The 13,923-nt window shown below is 32.4% G+C and overlaps 1 protein-coding gene across 1 annotated transcript; it reads left to right on the top strand.

The window, feature by feature from the left end:
- Positions 1-2,796: 2,796 nt before the first annotated feature.
- On the top strand, positions 2,797-13,902 carry LOC108735298 (protein limb expression 1 homolog). Its single transcript, XM_025977317.1, has 3 exons — positions 2,797-3,044; positions 8,063-8,226; positions 13,206-13,902. Exons 1-3 carry the CDS (start codon positions 2,816-2,818, stop codon positions 13,746-13,748), a joined length of 936 nt encoding a protein of 311 aa, XP_025833102.1. The 5' UTR covers positions 2,797-2,815; the 3' UTR covers positions 13,749-13,902.
- The last annotated feature ends 21 nt before the right edge of the window (positions 13,903-13,923 follow it).

Genomic DNA, 13,923 nt, shown 5'->3' with positions numbered 1-13,923 from the left:
TTAAAAGCGGTAAAGTTTGCGAGTTTTAAATGTTTGTGACTAGCTAAGTGATCTGTCAAATACTTAAGCGGCATATCTGTTTAAAAAGCTATTTAGCATTCGCTTGTTTCTGAAATACTTCAATACTTGAACAAATAATACCCTTTCAACATCTTAAATACTTCAAGCAGCCACACCGTGTAATGAGAATTGGTAAAGAAATACAACCTGGCCACTTGCTAATTTAAAGCAAAATTGTATTAATTGGCAAGCCAGTCAGTGAACGAACATTCTCATAATGTCGTCAAAAAGTAAGTAGATACTCTCCTAAAATACATCCTCATTTACACATACTTTATCTGTTAATATATTCGTATTAAAATAGTTCGATCTTGAAAACTTTGTTAACGTTTTATGTTTTACATGTGTAGGTAACTATAATAAAATGACAGCAAGGCAATCATTTCTAAATTCGTTCTTTATAAAAAGGAAACTGAATATTTTTCAATTTTTATTGTTCGCGGACCGTGATTTGTAAATTGATTTGTTTCACATTTCGTTCTCAATATAAGGCTTCTTCAACGGTAAGTAAATAGCAAAACAGGCAAAGAAGCCCTGCAAAAGGGGCAAGGGAATTAATCTTCACTTTTTCACAAACTTGTTCTTTCGATCGCGTTTAAAATTACAATACAACAACAAAGCAAAACGGAAAATAATAGTACGTAGAACATTTTTCATTATAAACAGAGACAGGCAAACCATCACATAAGTGGTTAACCAAAACCAAATTCAACAGATTAATTAATAATTGTATCTAATGATATCTAACTGTTAGTGGTGACAAGTGAGTGTTGTGTTATGTGCGATGCAACCTGTGCAGGAATTATACAAGAATTACAGTTACACTACCTTAAAGAAATGTGGTGTTCAAACCGGTGCATAGCAGTTTGTCAATAGATGTACCCCAACGCGGTGGACTGCAAGTTTTGCACAAGACAGCGTTGAACGACCTGATAAAGCAATATGCAAAATCACATTCGTATCATAAAAACTGATTTTGAATTAGGAAATTACGAATGCGTCACACATCTATGCTTTTACCTTACTTACGGTGTAGGTACGTCTTTCAGGGACCGCTAAATTTTTATAAGCTCCAAAAAAAAGAGGGTTAAACAAAGAACTAACTCATCGAAAGTCATATAAGACAAATGTGTCATATGTACAGCGAGGAAAATTTAACAAGTTTGACTTTTTCACATATATAAAAAGAAAATGGATAAAGTTGAAGGAAAATAATTGCTTTGTTATAAACGAAAGGGAAACTTAAACGTCCCCGAATAGGGGAGACATCGCGGCATTTCGACCAGTCTACTGCGCCTGCATGCTTTTTGGTTGGTTTTTCCGAGGCTGCTCCTGTTTACCTTATACGTACAATGTACCTAATTCTAAGTTTAGTTTTTCTCGTTGTTTTTTATCTTCAAGGTACGTAGAATATTTTTCCTTTAGTATTAACATTTTAATTTTTTTCGTAAAGAAGAGAAAACAATTATAATTATTTTGAGGGTGTTTGGGGGTTTCACCCACGACACTGTGCGTAAAACAGGTTTTCCTGAGAAAATTATCTCATCAACTGAATTTACATTAGTACGAACAATAGTGGACGCGATATGCGTATAGTCAAGTTCGCATGAGAACTTGCTGCGCTTTCTTATCATATTAAGACTCACGAAAAGAAGAATAGCACAATGATCGGCTTCTTCCTTTTCCTTCCAAGCCATAAACGCAGGATTGGGTCTAGATTTTATAACGAGTTCGCAAGTAAACTTGACGCTTTTCCTGTTTTCTCGCACGTCTAAACTAAGAGAATAAAGACAGAATTAATAGAACATTAAAGAACTGGAATAATAGTATTAATTAACAATTGAATAATTTAGTAAATATTTTATGGACGAATGTCAAACAAAGATTTTTACAATTGGCTAAACGTAATACAGAAATTGTGTAGATAATTTCGAAGGTACCTTCGATGGAAATGTTTTTGTCGCACACATTGAACATGAAAATTTACTCAGAAAAAGAAAATAAGTTAGAGTTAATGGAGACTCGCAATTTGGCAATTGAAAATAGAGAATATATGTATACATAGTAGGGTTGAAATACAACTACAAGATTAAAACAAGTACTCAAATGCTTATTTAGCTTTATTTGTAAAAAAAGAAGTGGTTTGAGTGGTTTTAGGGTTGATGGATTTAATGTTGATATTTTTATCTCATATTACGACAAAAAGATTTTCGAAAACGTGGAGATTTGGATAAATGAAGACTAAATGGGAGAAGTTGCGAAAATTATGGGAGAAAATTTGCAAGTGATCTGTGTAGTGGAAGAAGAAAAACGGTTCTTAATGCGGCTCTGTTTTGCGTCATGGCATTAAAAGTGGGAGCAAGTAAAAGAAAAGCAATCGTCGAGAAGGAACAGTTGTGTGTCTGTTGGACAGGAGAGGCGTAGACCGCGTCGTCCGGCCAGTAGACGTCAGCAGGCGAAATAAGGTGGCTTTGAGCTTTGACTGAGACACTTTCGGTCTGGGTCTCCGACTCCGAGTCTCGCGTCAGAAGAGGGCGAGGGAGTAGTTGTGGCGAGTATTAAGAGGCAAGAGACCATTTCCGCACTACCACCACACGACACCACACCACACAACACCACCACAACACAAATATCAGCAACAACTGCAAGAAGAAGAAGGAGTGGAGGAGCTGGGAGAAGTTGGAGAGCGTTGAGCGTCATCGTCGTCGCCACTCCACTGTGACCATAGCAACAGCAAAAGTAACAGCATGCAGAGATGCAGTGTTCATTAATGCGAACTGCATGTGGTAACCGCGAGCTGGTAGCGCGGTCCATCCTTGAACCTTCAGGCGGCTCTGGCCAAGTGTCAGCATCTTCTGCCGCTGCCTCAGAGGACGACGACGACGAAGTTGGCCACGCTGCCGACATGATGGTCTATTCCGACCCCCAGTGGACTTGTCCTACATCCACTATGCTCCAACTATACGACGACATAGGCTACCGCGGTAAGTTTGTTGTGTCACCGTCACCACTCTCGCCTTCGACCTCCGACAACTGCTTTTCTATTAGATGCATATACTGCGCCTACTTTTTTACTAACTAAATATTAAACTGCTTCTTTGTTTATTTGACTTCTACTTATAATAACAATAATAACCGAATAAACGATTGAACCAGACGAGGAAATTCGCGAATGCTGTCGGTCGCTTTGTTAATCTCACTCGTCGGTTTCAAACAGGTATTTTACTTGTCACCGGTCTGTTACTGGAAAATTTGCAACCTTCACAGCCGCAGCATGCTTATCCGTTTGCTTTGTTGTGCAAAAATTCGCCAATGCAAATCGCAATCGATTGCACAATCATTATTACTTATTGTAGTTTCCCTTGTTCTAATCTGTAAAATCAAAGCTAATATAGGGCGAAAAAGCTTCTTTGTAATTTGGAAAACCAACACCGACGTTTCGCCTTTAGATACAGTTCTTTTTCCAATGTCGATTATTCATCAGTAAAAAACAATATATACTGACAAAAAAACCTACCTTGAGGAAGAATTACATCTAAAGGCGCAATGTCGATGTTGCCTTCCCAAAATGTAAAGAGCTTTTTGTATTACTCCAAGCAAAAGTTTCATTATAGTAGCCCACAAAGTACATCACAATAACATTCTCTTAAAATATTTACATCTGTTTAATGAATACATATAATTTGCTTCGTTTCGTAAAAATTAAGTGCTTTCTTGGGATTAGAAGTGTAGAAAAAGCTTGTCATAAGTTTTCGTTAAATATAATTCTTTGAAAGCTTGCTATTTGTTAATATTTTGTTTCTGCTTTTTTATTGTCGGCTGTTGTAGTTCTTTTTGCAATAATGTTTGTGGCATTTTCAGTGATTTTATTTGCATACTCAAAAAATAAATTCACATGCTTCCTTGCGCAAACATAGCAGTCCATTATGATTAACTAATTAATACATAATATTCTGTTATCCCTCTTATTACCTTTGTACTACCAATATACGAACTCTTTCAGGTCAAAAAATACTAATTTTACCAGACAAAACTCCAACTTTTTATCCTTTGATGAGAGCTTTTTCAATGAAATTGTCGAGTAAAATAATACTGAGTACAAAATCAGCTTCACCTTGTAGGTGATAATTAAATTTAAAAAAGTAATATTAAAAAATTATCATTCAAAACAACAGTATAATAGTTTTAACTAGTTTAAAATCATAATCATAATCATCTCAAAGTATTTTATATACAACATCATTATTAATTTTTATGGTGTTTAAAATTATGGCTGTACTTTTTCATTTTTCTCGTTTATAATTAAATCTATATAAATGACGCTTGCATGAGGACATAACCCTTGAATAGTAGAAAAACTTTTGTTAAAAAAGTTTTTTTCTCTTCATCTTAGTTTTGAAATTATTTGAAAAAAACTGAGGAGACTTCAACGCCAGAATAAGCGACGAACCTGCAATATTTGAAATTTATACAGGTTTTAGCGCTGTTTCAAGTCACTTTTGAGGACATTTATAATATTAGCCGTGCATGCACATATATAGTCTGTACAATCAGTGAATATTAGTTTAATAATTTTAATTGCCTCCTTTAAAAACCATAATTTTAAGGCAGAAGTTGATTTCTTGACTCCACAATTTCTTTGAAAAAGAGTTGGAGTTTTTGTCTAATAAAAGTGGTTTTTCTCACCTGAAAGAGTTCACATATTGGTAGTACAAAGTTGATTAGGGAAATAATGGAAAATTATGTATTAATTAGTTGATCATAATGAACTGTCATGTTTGCGCAAGAAAACATGTGAATACATTGCTTGCCCACTGAAAATGTTGCAAACATAATTGTAAAAAGAACTACAGCAGCCGACAATAAAAAACACAAAAAGAAAATGGTAATAAGTAGTAGAATTTTAAAGAATAAGGATTTGATATTTAACGAAAACAAATAACAAATTATTTCTATACTTTTAGACAAGCAAACTAGAAAAAGCGCTTAATCAATGGGTGAAACATTGGAGTTTTTGCCTAATAAAAGTGTTTTTTTCTCTTGAAAGATGTCATGTTTTGGTACTATAATTAATACATATTCCATAATATATAATTAATGCTCTAAAGAACAAACTGAAACGTACATTAGTGTTATCAATTTCCGACGGATAGCTTAGTGTCTTTATTATTTCAGTTAATGGCAATTTCTTCGTAAAAACGTTTATGGGCACGAATATTTTACTTACCAGTTTACCACACACATAAATTGAACGATTTTGAAACAAATTAAAACGTTTTTTGAGGTAAATATTAAAATAAATTAAACAGTTTTTGTATAGCCAGAAATGATAGTTTCAAATTAATTTGTATTTAACATAAATTAGTACACTTTCATTTGCCAGAGCTTTTCTTAAATAAATCCACGTTTGTTTAGTGATATTAATATTGTTCTTTTAAATATATTTCACAATCAATCCCCCCATTGAAAAATTTGCTTTTAAGAATACTTTTAAATTAATTATTAATTGTTTAATTGTTGGTTGTGATAGATTTATATTTTGTGTTGTTCTTGTTGGCGAAAACAGTTCAATATCCTTGTGATAATGGCAAAACTCCTAAAATGTATGTGTTGAAAATTAAGAAAAAAAAAACTGCTTGCATAAGTTAAATAAACAGATGGCAACCTCAATAGAAAAGTCATTCAACTTGTTGTAGGATATTCTTTTTAAACATGTGATAAAGAAATATATATATACATATAAAGTATAATACGGCCGAGATATTTTAATCCGTCGAAATGTAACTATTGAATTATTTTTGACAAATTTTAATGACTTAATACATCAACACCGTTACCAACTGCAATCCAAATGTTTATTTACCGTTATTTCACTATTAAACTGTTCGCAAGTCTTTTGTCATTAACAGACTAGTTGAACAACGCAACGGCGAGAACTTCTACAATCATCGAAAGATATTGTAGACGATTCCTCTACGTGTTAGGGCATTTTCCATTTTAGTCCAAAACATTTCTTTAACTATCTTCTTCTACTTAAAATTAGCATAATGTCTCATAAATCAAAGCGTTTTGCGAAATCGTAGAAATACGTGTATACATATTTAATTTATTAACAATACTTTCACCTGAGTCGTCAAATGTTAATATATTGTTGTATAACTGAGGGTATCAAATTAATTTGTAAACGGAGAAAGTACGGTGTGGATATACACGTTTTCTTAAAGAGAAATTTGTAAAAAATTGATTCTTGAAATAATTTATATCTTCATTCGAAACTTTAGGTAATAACAACGCGTACATTTTGCGATTCTTTTTGTATGCAAGTTATAGAGGCTTTGTTTTGTAAAGGCGGACACGTATGGGACAAGGTGTGTGTGTGTTGTGTATGTTTTTCGTATAAAAAGATCAACCACTAAACGATGGAAATGTGTATGTTCGAGCTGTGCACTGTTTCGCATTTCATATGACATTGCCAGACGGCAAAAAATTGTGTATAAAGCATAAATTTCGTCAGTTGGACCATTAAATAGTTAAAAACTTGCTGCAAACATGTTTAAAAAGCATTTCCAAAAGGGCACAGCTGCTGACATCCTTGCCATATTAAACGAGTTTCGTACATTGTATTGATAAAACCATGAATTTTTACTCACGAAAACAAGTACTTAATTGTTGCTTTAAGACTTTTTCGTTTTTCTCGTTTATAATTAAATTCATAAAAATGACGCTTACATGAGGGCATAACCCTTGAATGGTATAAAAACTTTTATTAAAAACATATTTTTCACTTCATCATAGTTTTGGAGTTATTTGAGAAAAACTGCGGAAACTTCAACGTTAGATCAAGCGACGAACCTGCAATATTTGAAACCTACATAGGTATTAGCGCTATTTAAAGGCACTTTTCAAAACATTTACTATATTAGCCGTTAGAGTCTATATAGTGAATGCCCCTTATCAATATTTTTACTCGCGAAAACCACACTTAATTTTTGCTTTAAAACTTTTTCATTTTTCTCGTTTATAATTAAATTCATATAAATGAAGCTTATATGAGAACATAACCTTTGAATAGTAGAAAAACTTTTGTTAAGAACAGTTTTTTAAATTCCTCTTAGTTTTGGAGTTATTTAGCAAAAGTCTACGGAGACTACAACGACGTTAGATCAAGCGACGAACCCGCAATATTTGAAACTTGTACTGGTTTTAGCGCTATTTTAACTCAGTTTTGGAAGCATTTATAATATTAGCCGTTCATACATACGTATTTCTCTTATATATTTTATAATTTTTGATATTTTTTTTAATAAAATCAGAGAAAAAAAATATAAATTATTTTCGTTGGAACTCTATCAAAAACTTTATATAATGCCTTATTGATGTAAAAGTCCATATATTTTTATTTGTATCCTATTTAAGAGCGGTATTCCTTTGAGGTCTTTGTTGAATATGCAACAACAACCCTTTAGAATCAAGTTACAGTTATCGAAATAAAATAATCCAATTTGAAATTAAGTTATACTCGTACGTGTATAATTAAAAGAATTAAATGTCAAATGACCACGATCGAACGTGGTTACTGGGTTTGTGACTATTATATGTATATAAATGTACGTGTATATAAATATATATGTATACGTGCGAAGGTGTTTTACCGTCTGAAAAGCTAAAATGACTAAGCACTGTCTCGTTTGATTCATTCAGTAGCCTTCAAACTTGACTAGCAAAATAATGGGAAATAAAGTTTTTATTAGTATAGACGTCTCTCCTTTTTACGTACAGACAATGCTGTCTTTTTTCGATCATTATATTTAATTTAATTTAGTTAGATTTAATAACAGAAAGGGTTTGCTAAAGCTTATCTCTGCTTCTTATATAAATACTACCTAAACTTCAATAATCAGTTCAAAATCTCGCAAAAATAGTTTAACCGAAATTAATTGCTTACTGCAGGATTTTTGTATTGTTTAGATATCAGAAACAATTTTTTTTTTATGTATTTCAGTAAATGTTGTTGAGGCTCTTCAAGAGTTTTGGCAAATGAAGCAGGCTCGTGGGGCTGACTTAAGAAATGGTGCTCTTGTTATATATGAATCTGTGCCTTCTAGTTCGCAACCTTATGTTTGTTATGTGACCTTACCAGGAGGGTCATGTTTTGGAAGCTTTCAGGTGAGAATTTAAATGAAAAGGGCGATAGTAAACGCAAAGGAATTATAAGATGGTTAACAACTTTCTATAAAATTTGTTCTTCAAGTTTTCTCTTTAAAAAGGCATGCAAATTTAGAGACCACTTTTTTAGTTTATTACCACTTGTCTACATTTTATGCTATCAAGGACTCATCTTATAGATAATTTATTACACTTCAGTTCTTCTGTTACTGCAGCTTGAACTGTTTGACCTGTGCAAATCTCGAAAGTCTTGTTATGTAAAATTCATGTTTTTTGTCGCTAGTTAGCGAACGATTGAGCCAACTGCAAAGCTATAAATGACAATTTTATAGCAAATTTTATTCTCCTTACGAACAGTTCTATAGGTCAAATCCTTAACGTTGTGCAGGGCGTAGAGGCTTAAAATGCTTTTAAATTTTAAGTTTTATTAAAAAACAGTTAAGTCTCTTTACGTCTATATTTTTGCTGTAAATTAATTTCATAATCTACAGTAAACCAACCAGTAAATTGTCTAAATATAATATAAATCTCCAGGCTATGTGATAACAGGAAACGTAATTGATGAGTAAAAATAATAATTTAAAAGGAAAGCTTAAAGATAAATGAAAGGTTTTTGAGCTTGGAATAAAGGGTTTGTTAGTTTTCTTTTCGGACACATTCGAAATGAATTAATCGAAAATGATGCGTGCTCTAGTTTTAACTAAGTAAGTTAACCTAGATTGGTAGACAAGATCTAGCAGTAGACAGGCCATTAGGCAAAGAATATTTGAACCTGTACAAATTAGTGAGTGAACCCCAGTTAGTAGACGCTCTGTTCTTTTTAGGCCGTTGGCACCGCAGATATATATGTATATACATAAGATCCATCACGAAAGACAAATTATCATTAAACTTATTCGCGTTACAAATTACGATTTCGAACTAGAACTAGAATTTGTCTATCAAAATGGTAATCGAAATGTAGGTACAGCATTCATAAACTTCAATCGTTTTTGCTTTATAGTTTTGGCGTTAATCTATCATCGAGAAATCGACAGTCATTGGCATGCATTGTGTGATGAACTAAAGTTTTTAGCGGAACTGTATCATTGTTAAAAAATCTTTAATTAGCCGGAACTTCTAGTTTCACATCTTAAGACAAAGACATCAGCGGACATACGGCTGGCTGTACACTTAATATCACTACGCGAATTGTGATTAATACATACAGGGCGTTCTTAAAACCCGATTATGTGCTATTAGATCTTCATAAAGAGTTACTATGCACATTGCTGATACTTCGCTTCAAAAATAAAATAAATTTATATTGGTTTTTGTCCCTATATAATTTTAGTAAGTGGTCTACCTCTGGTGTATGATCTACGTAAAAAGCTTCGGGAAAATTAGTTTTGCACACGAAATAAATCTGCAAAATTTGATTTGGTAAAGCTGTTAAACATTAGCAATGAAAGAAAAATAGAAGGAAAATATTGAAAATCCAATCAAAAATAACATAGTTTAACGAAAGTTTGTTGCTTTTGATTTAAAGAAAATCTTTTCATTTGATTTTTGATATATAGCGGCGATTTTGTATGACAGTTTCATCAACTAAAATTTTGCTGTGTCTCGTACAATTATTAAACTTATTACAGATTTAGTTTTGTCAAAAGTAATTTCGGGAAATTAGATTGTATTGATACGTGCGCGTTTGTGTACGTCTAAGTTTTATTTTCAGAAGTTTTCAGGTAACGTTTTGCCACTTGTGTCAAAAGCAAACAATAAAGGTAAACAATAGCTCCGCCTCGGAAAGACCATTTTTCACTTTATAGCCTCACCAAACCTGTTAACTTGTTTGCTTTCAGATGCGTAACCCCGAAAGTTTATTTTCCAATCATACAAAAAAAAAAAAAAAGAAAAATCACAAATAAACGTGTTCTACTAGAAGTTTATAATTAGATACTTCGAATTTAGTAATTTGTAAGCTAAGTAGTTCACTCGCATTGATATTTCTTCACTTCTTTTCATCGCATGTGACACCATTACTTAGTGCACACTTTTACTTCGTATGTGTGCTTTATATACACGGTGTTTCTAAAATTTTTATCGATTAAAATACACTCACTATATAGTCATTTTTTATTGCTCAATAAATTAACAAATTTGAGTTCACCTTCTTATATTAGTCATATATTATATAGATTACAGCATTAAAAGCACGCCCTGATTGGATGGTAAATTATTAATTTAGTAAATTGAAGTAGTAAATTGCTCAATATCATATGCTAAACTGAAACATTTGAAATTAAATAAAATATAGATTTTGTAAAAAGTAACTAGTTTACAGTAGGTATAAACTGTAAATAAATTATTTAATGGAAAATAATTCCATTTCATGTTAAAAACTGACCTACTTCTTCTTAGGTGTACGTTTTCTTTATTAGGTATTTTCATTCGTTACGCTTGTTTTCGAATCTTGTTGTAACAGTCTTTTTTTAAACGATATTTATTAGTAACTTTTTCTTATACTGTAGATTGCTGGACATGGTGAATTTTTATAGTCCTTTTTGTGTTTCTTGTAGTGACTGAATTAATTTTTCCGTTAAACAGACACATCACTTTGTGCCAACCCTCCCATCTTTCTATCTATCTTAATCATACAGTATCATCAAATGAATTACACTTATTAGCAAAGAAATTTATATCGTCGTAGTTTAAATTACTAGAATTCAAAGCGAAATAAAATGAAAATTGTACAAAAATTACTCCTCAAAAACATAGAGAGATTAAGTAGTAGTAATAATAATGTTCAAGTTTTATGCTATCTTATTACGATAAACCTGCACTAAAAATACAATCTTCCGCCCCTACACTCTGCCATTCTTATAACATATAAATATACAAATTTTTGGCAATTCAAACTGGAAGGGGTTGCAAAACAATGATTGTTTGTTTCTTTATTATTTACTTATTTACTTTTCTATTTAATGCGATGCATATCTTGAAGGTTAGGTTAGGCTGTTCTAATTTCAAATTAAATCCTGTAGTTCATTGGTTTTGAGCAAAGAAAATCTTAGAAACAATCGGAGAACTCCAGTTTTCGAAATCTCTGTCCCGGCGCATTCACCGAAATTGTAAAACTTGAATAATTCTTTTACTATTATAATTATTTTACGTAATTAATTTCTGTTTAATTGCTGATTTATAATGATTAATTTCGTATGTATAGGTATGTTTAATTTATTGTTTATGCTTTTCGATCTAACGTTACAAGTTTACTTAGACATAAAATTGCAAAATTTATTACGTACTCGATAATATACGTTTAAGGTGTTAAGTGGTCTAGGTGTTTTATCCAAAAGCAACATAAAATTGTTATTATCAATCGCAATCTTAATGACCATCTACTAAAGTCAAAGAGCGTAAAAGGATCGTTTAATCGGATTGACATTTACGAGTTTTTGGACAAAATTTTCAAAATATCCGATTCTAACTGTGTATATAATTATTTCTAAGAATTATGGGTGTTTATATAACAAAAACTGTATGCAAAAGCAACAGAAAAATTGTTGCATTCCTTAATGTCATGTTTCTCAATCAACCAGAGAAACTTGAGAGGTAGTAATAGACATTCCATCATTCATAATTTATGTTACCATAAAGGAAATATACGAGAATCAATTTGTACACCTTATTTCGAAGCTGTTATTGCGATTTATATATTTTTTTTTCAATAATGCCGTAAACCAGTACCATTTATGTTTTTATTTTAAGAGCGAACATACAGACAAGTGGTGTTGTAGAGTGCGTCCATGGCACTCTAGGCTCCATAGACGAAACAGTTTTATTACTCGACTCAAGAAACGCTTAAACCACAAACACCATAAAACCTTCTTACAATTACCTTTGTTTTTCGTTTTATCGCCATTTTATGAAATATACATTTGTAAATGTTTATATATATAAATGTATTTATATTCCTGTGTGTACATGTACCATAGGAACCATAGCCAGGGTTTAATGCCTATTAATAGCAACCAAACCAGATAATGGCTTTTAACTCGTTAAACATACCATTGTCGCGTGAATTTAATTACCCAGCTATTTAACGTGCCCGAACACGTTTAAACATATTAATATTTTTATAACATTACATAACATAAAAAACAAAACAGTGTAAATTTTATACACGGTCCAATATAAAAAAGGAAAGGTCTATCCTTAAAACACACACTCGGAGCCGGCGAAAGGATTGAACCCTTGTGTGAAGAGAAAAGGAAAGGTTGAAGGACCTTAGCTGAATAATTAAAACACTGTAATAACAGTGCATACGTGATTTCATCTGAGGGTTAGTTAAAACCTTCCATTTCTTAATAATTACAGGAGCGTTTTTTATATTTTAATTGTATTATGTATATATTAGCAAAAATAATGCCGGAAAGTACCTATCCAAACCGTTATTACCATGAAATTCTATATTCATTTTACATAATTAACACTTTTTAGCCACCATGAGATTCTACGTACATTTTTACATAATCATAACTTCTCAAAGTTTAATAAATACTTTCGATGTTTCAATAATTCCACGAGCGCGTTTCTATATTTCAATTATTTTATATATTTTCGTAAAAATAATATTGGAAAGTACCTATTTGACATCGCACTCAAAAACCGTTAACATCACGAGATTCTACACACATTTTTACATAATTATCACTTCTTGAAGTTTAATAAATGCTTTCCATCTTCTAATCATTTCACGAGCGCTTTTTATGTTTCTATTATTTTAAATATTTTCGCAAAAATAATATTGGAAAGTACCTATTTGACACCGCACTCGAAAACGGTTTAGCACCGTCTTTAAGAAAGAATGCCTATTTAACACGCAACGGTAATCGTGGAAAAAAAAAAGTGTGAATTATCCTTAAATTTCGACCCTTAATTTCTAAGAATAATACTACGATTTAAAAACAGAAAAAAAAGCAATTTCACATTTTTAGAATTGTCCAACGAAAGCAGAGGCTCGTCGAAGTGCAGCTAAAATAGCTTTAATGAACTCAGTTTTTAATGAACATCCGTCCAGACGAATATCTGACGATTTCATAGAAAAGGCCGTTGCTGAAGCGCGAGCTTCGTTCAAGGGAGAACCAGAAGAAGCGGATAACCCGAACACTGGCATAGGAGCTTTTCGATTTATGTTGGAATCGAATAAAGGCCGCACTATGTTAGAGTTCCAGGAGTTAATGACAGTGTTTCAATTGCTCCATTGGAATGGTAGTTTGAAAGCGATGAGGGAACGCCAGTGTAGTCGTCAAGAAGTTGTTGCTCATTATTCGAATCGAACACTTGATGATGATATGAGATCTCAAATGGCACTCGACTGGATAGCTAGGGAGCAAGAGTGCAAAGGGGCCCTTAGAAGAGAACTAAACCAGGCCGAGAGAGAATTAGAATCTGCACGATTAGCTGGACGTGAATTACGTTTCCCCAAAGAGAAGAAAGACATCCTGGTCCTGGCGCACAGCCAAGTCAATATGAACTAATCAGTTTGTGCCTTTCTATCGTGATAATGCGCCAAATGTTTGATGCACCAGGCCAGTTCAAAATTGCTGATCTGTTGAGACTGATTTTTTTTTTGGGATTTTCCCGGTGACTTTAACACTTTTTACAAATCTATTCTCCAAATATAAATTCATTTAAAAATAAAAATACAATCTT

Source organism: Agrilus planipennis, unplaced genomic scaffold (genome assembly GCF_000699045.2).
Source record: "Agrilus planipennis isolate EAB-ADULT unplaced genomic scaffold, Apla_2.0 scaffold15, whole genome shotgun sequence".
In the NCBI taxonomy this organism is placed as follows: Eukaryota; Metazoa; Arthropoda; class Insecta; order Coleoptera; family Buprestidae; genus Agrilus; species Agrilus planipennis.
The sequence above is the reverse complement of the archived record's forward strand: the minus strand, read 5'-3'. Positions and strand labels throughout refer to the sequence as shown.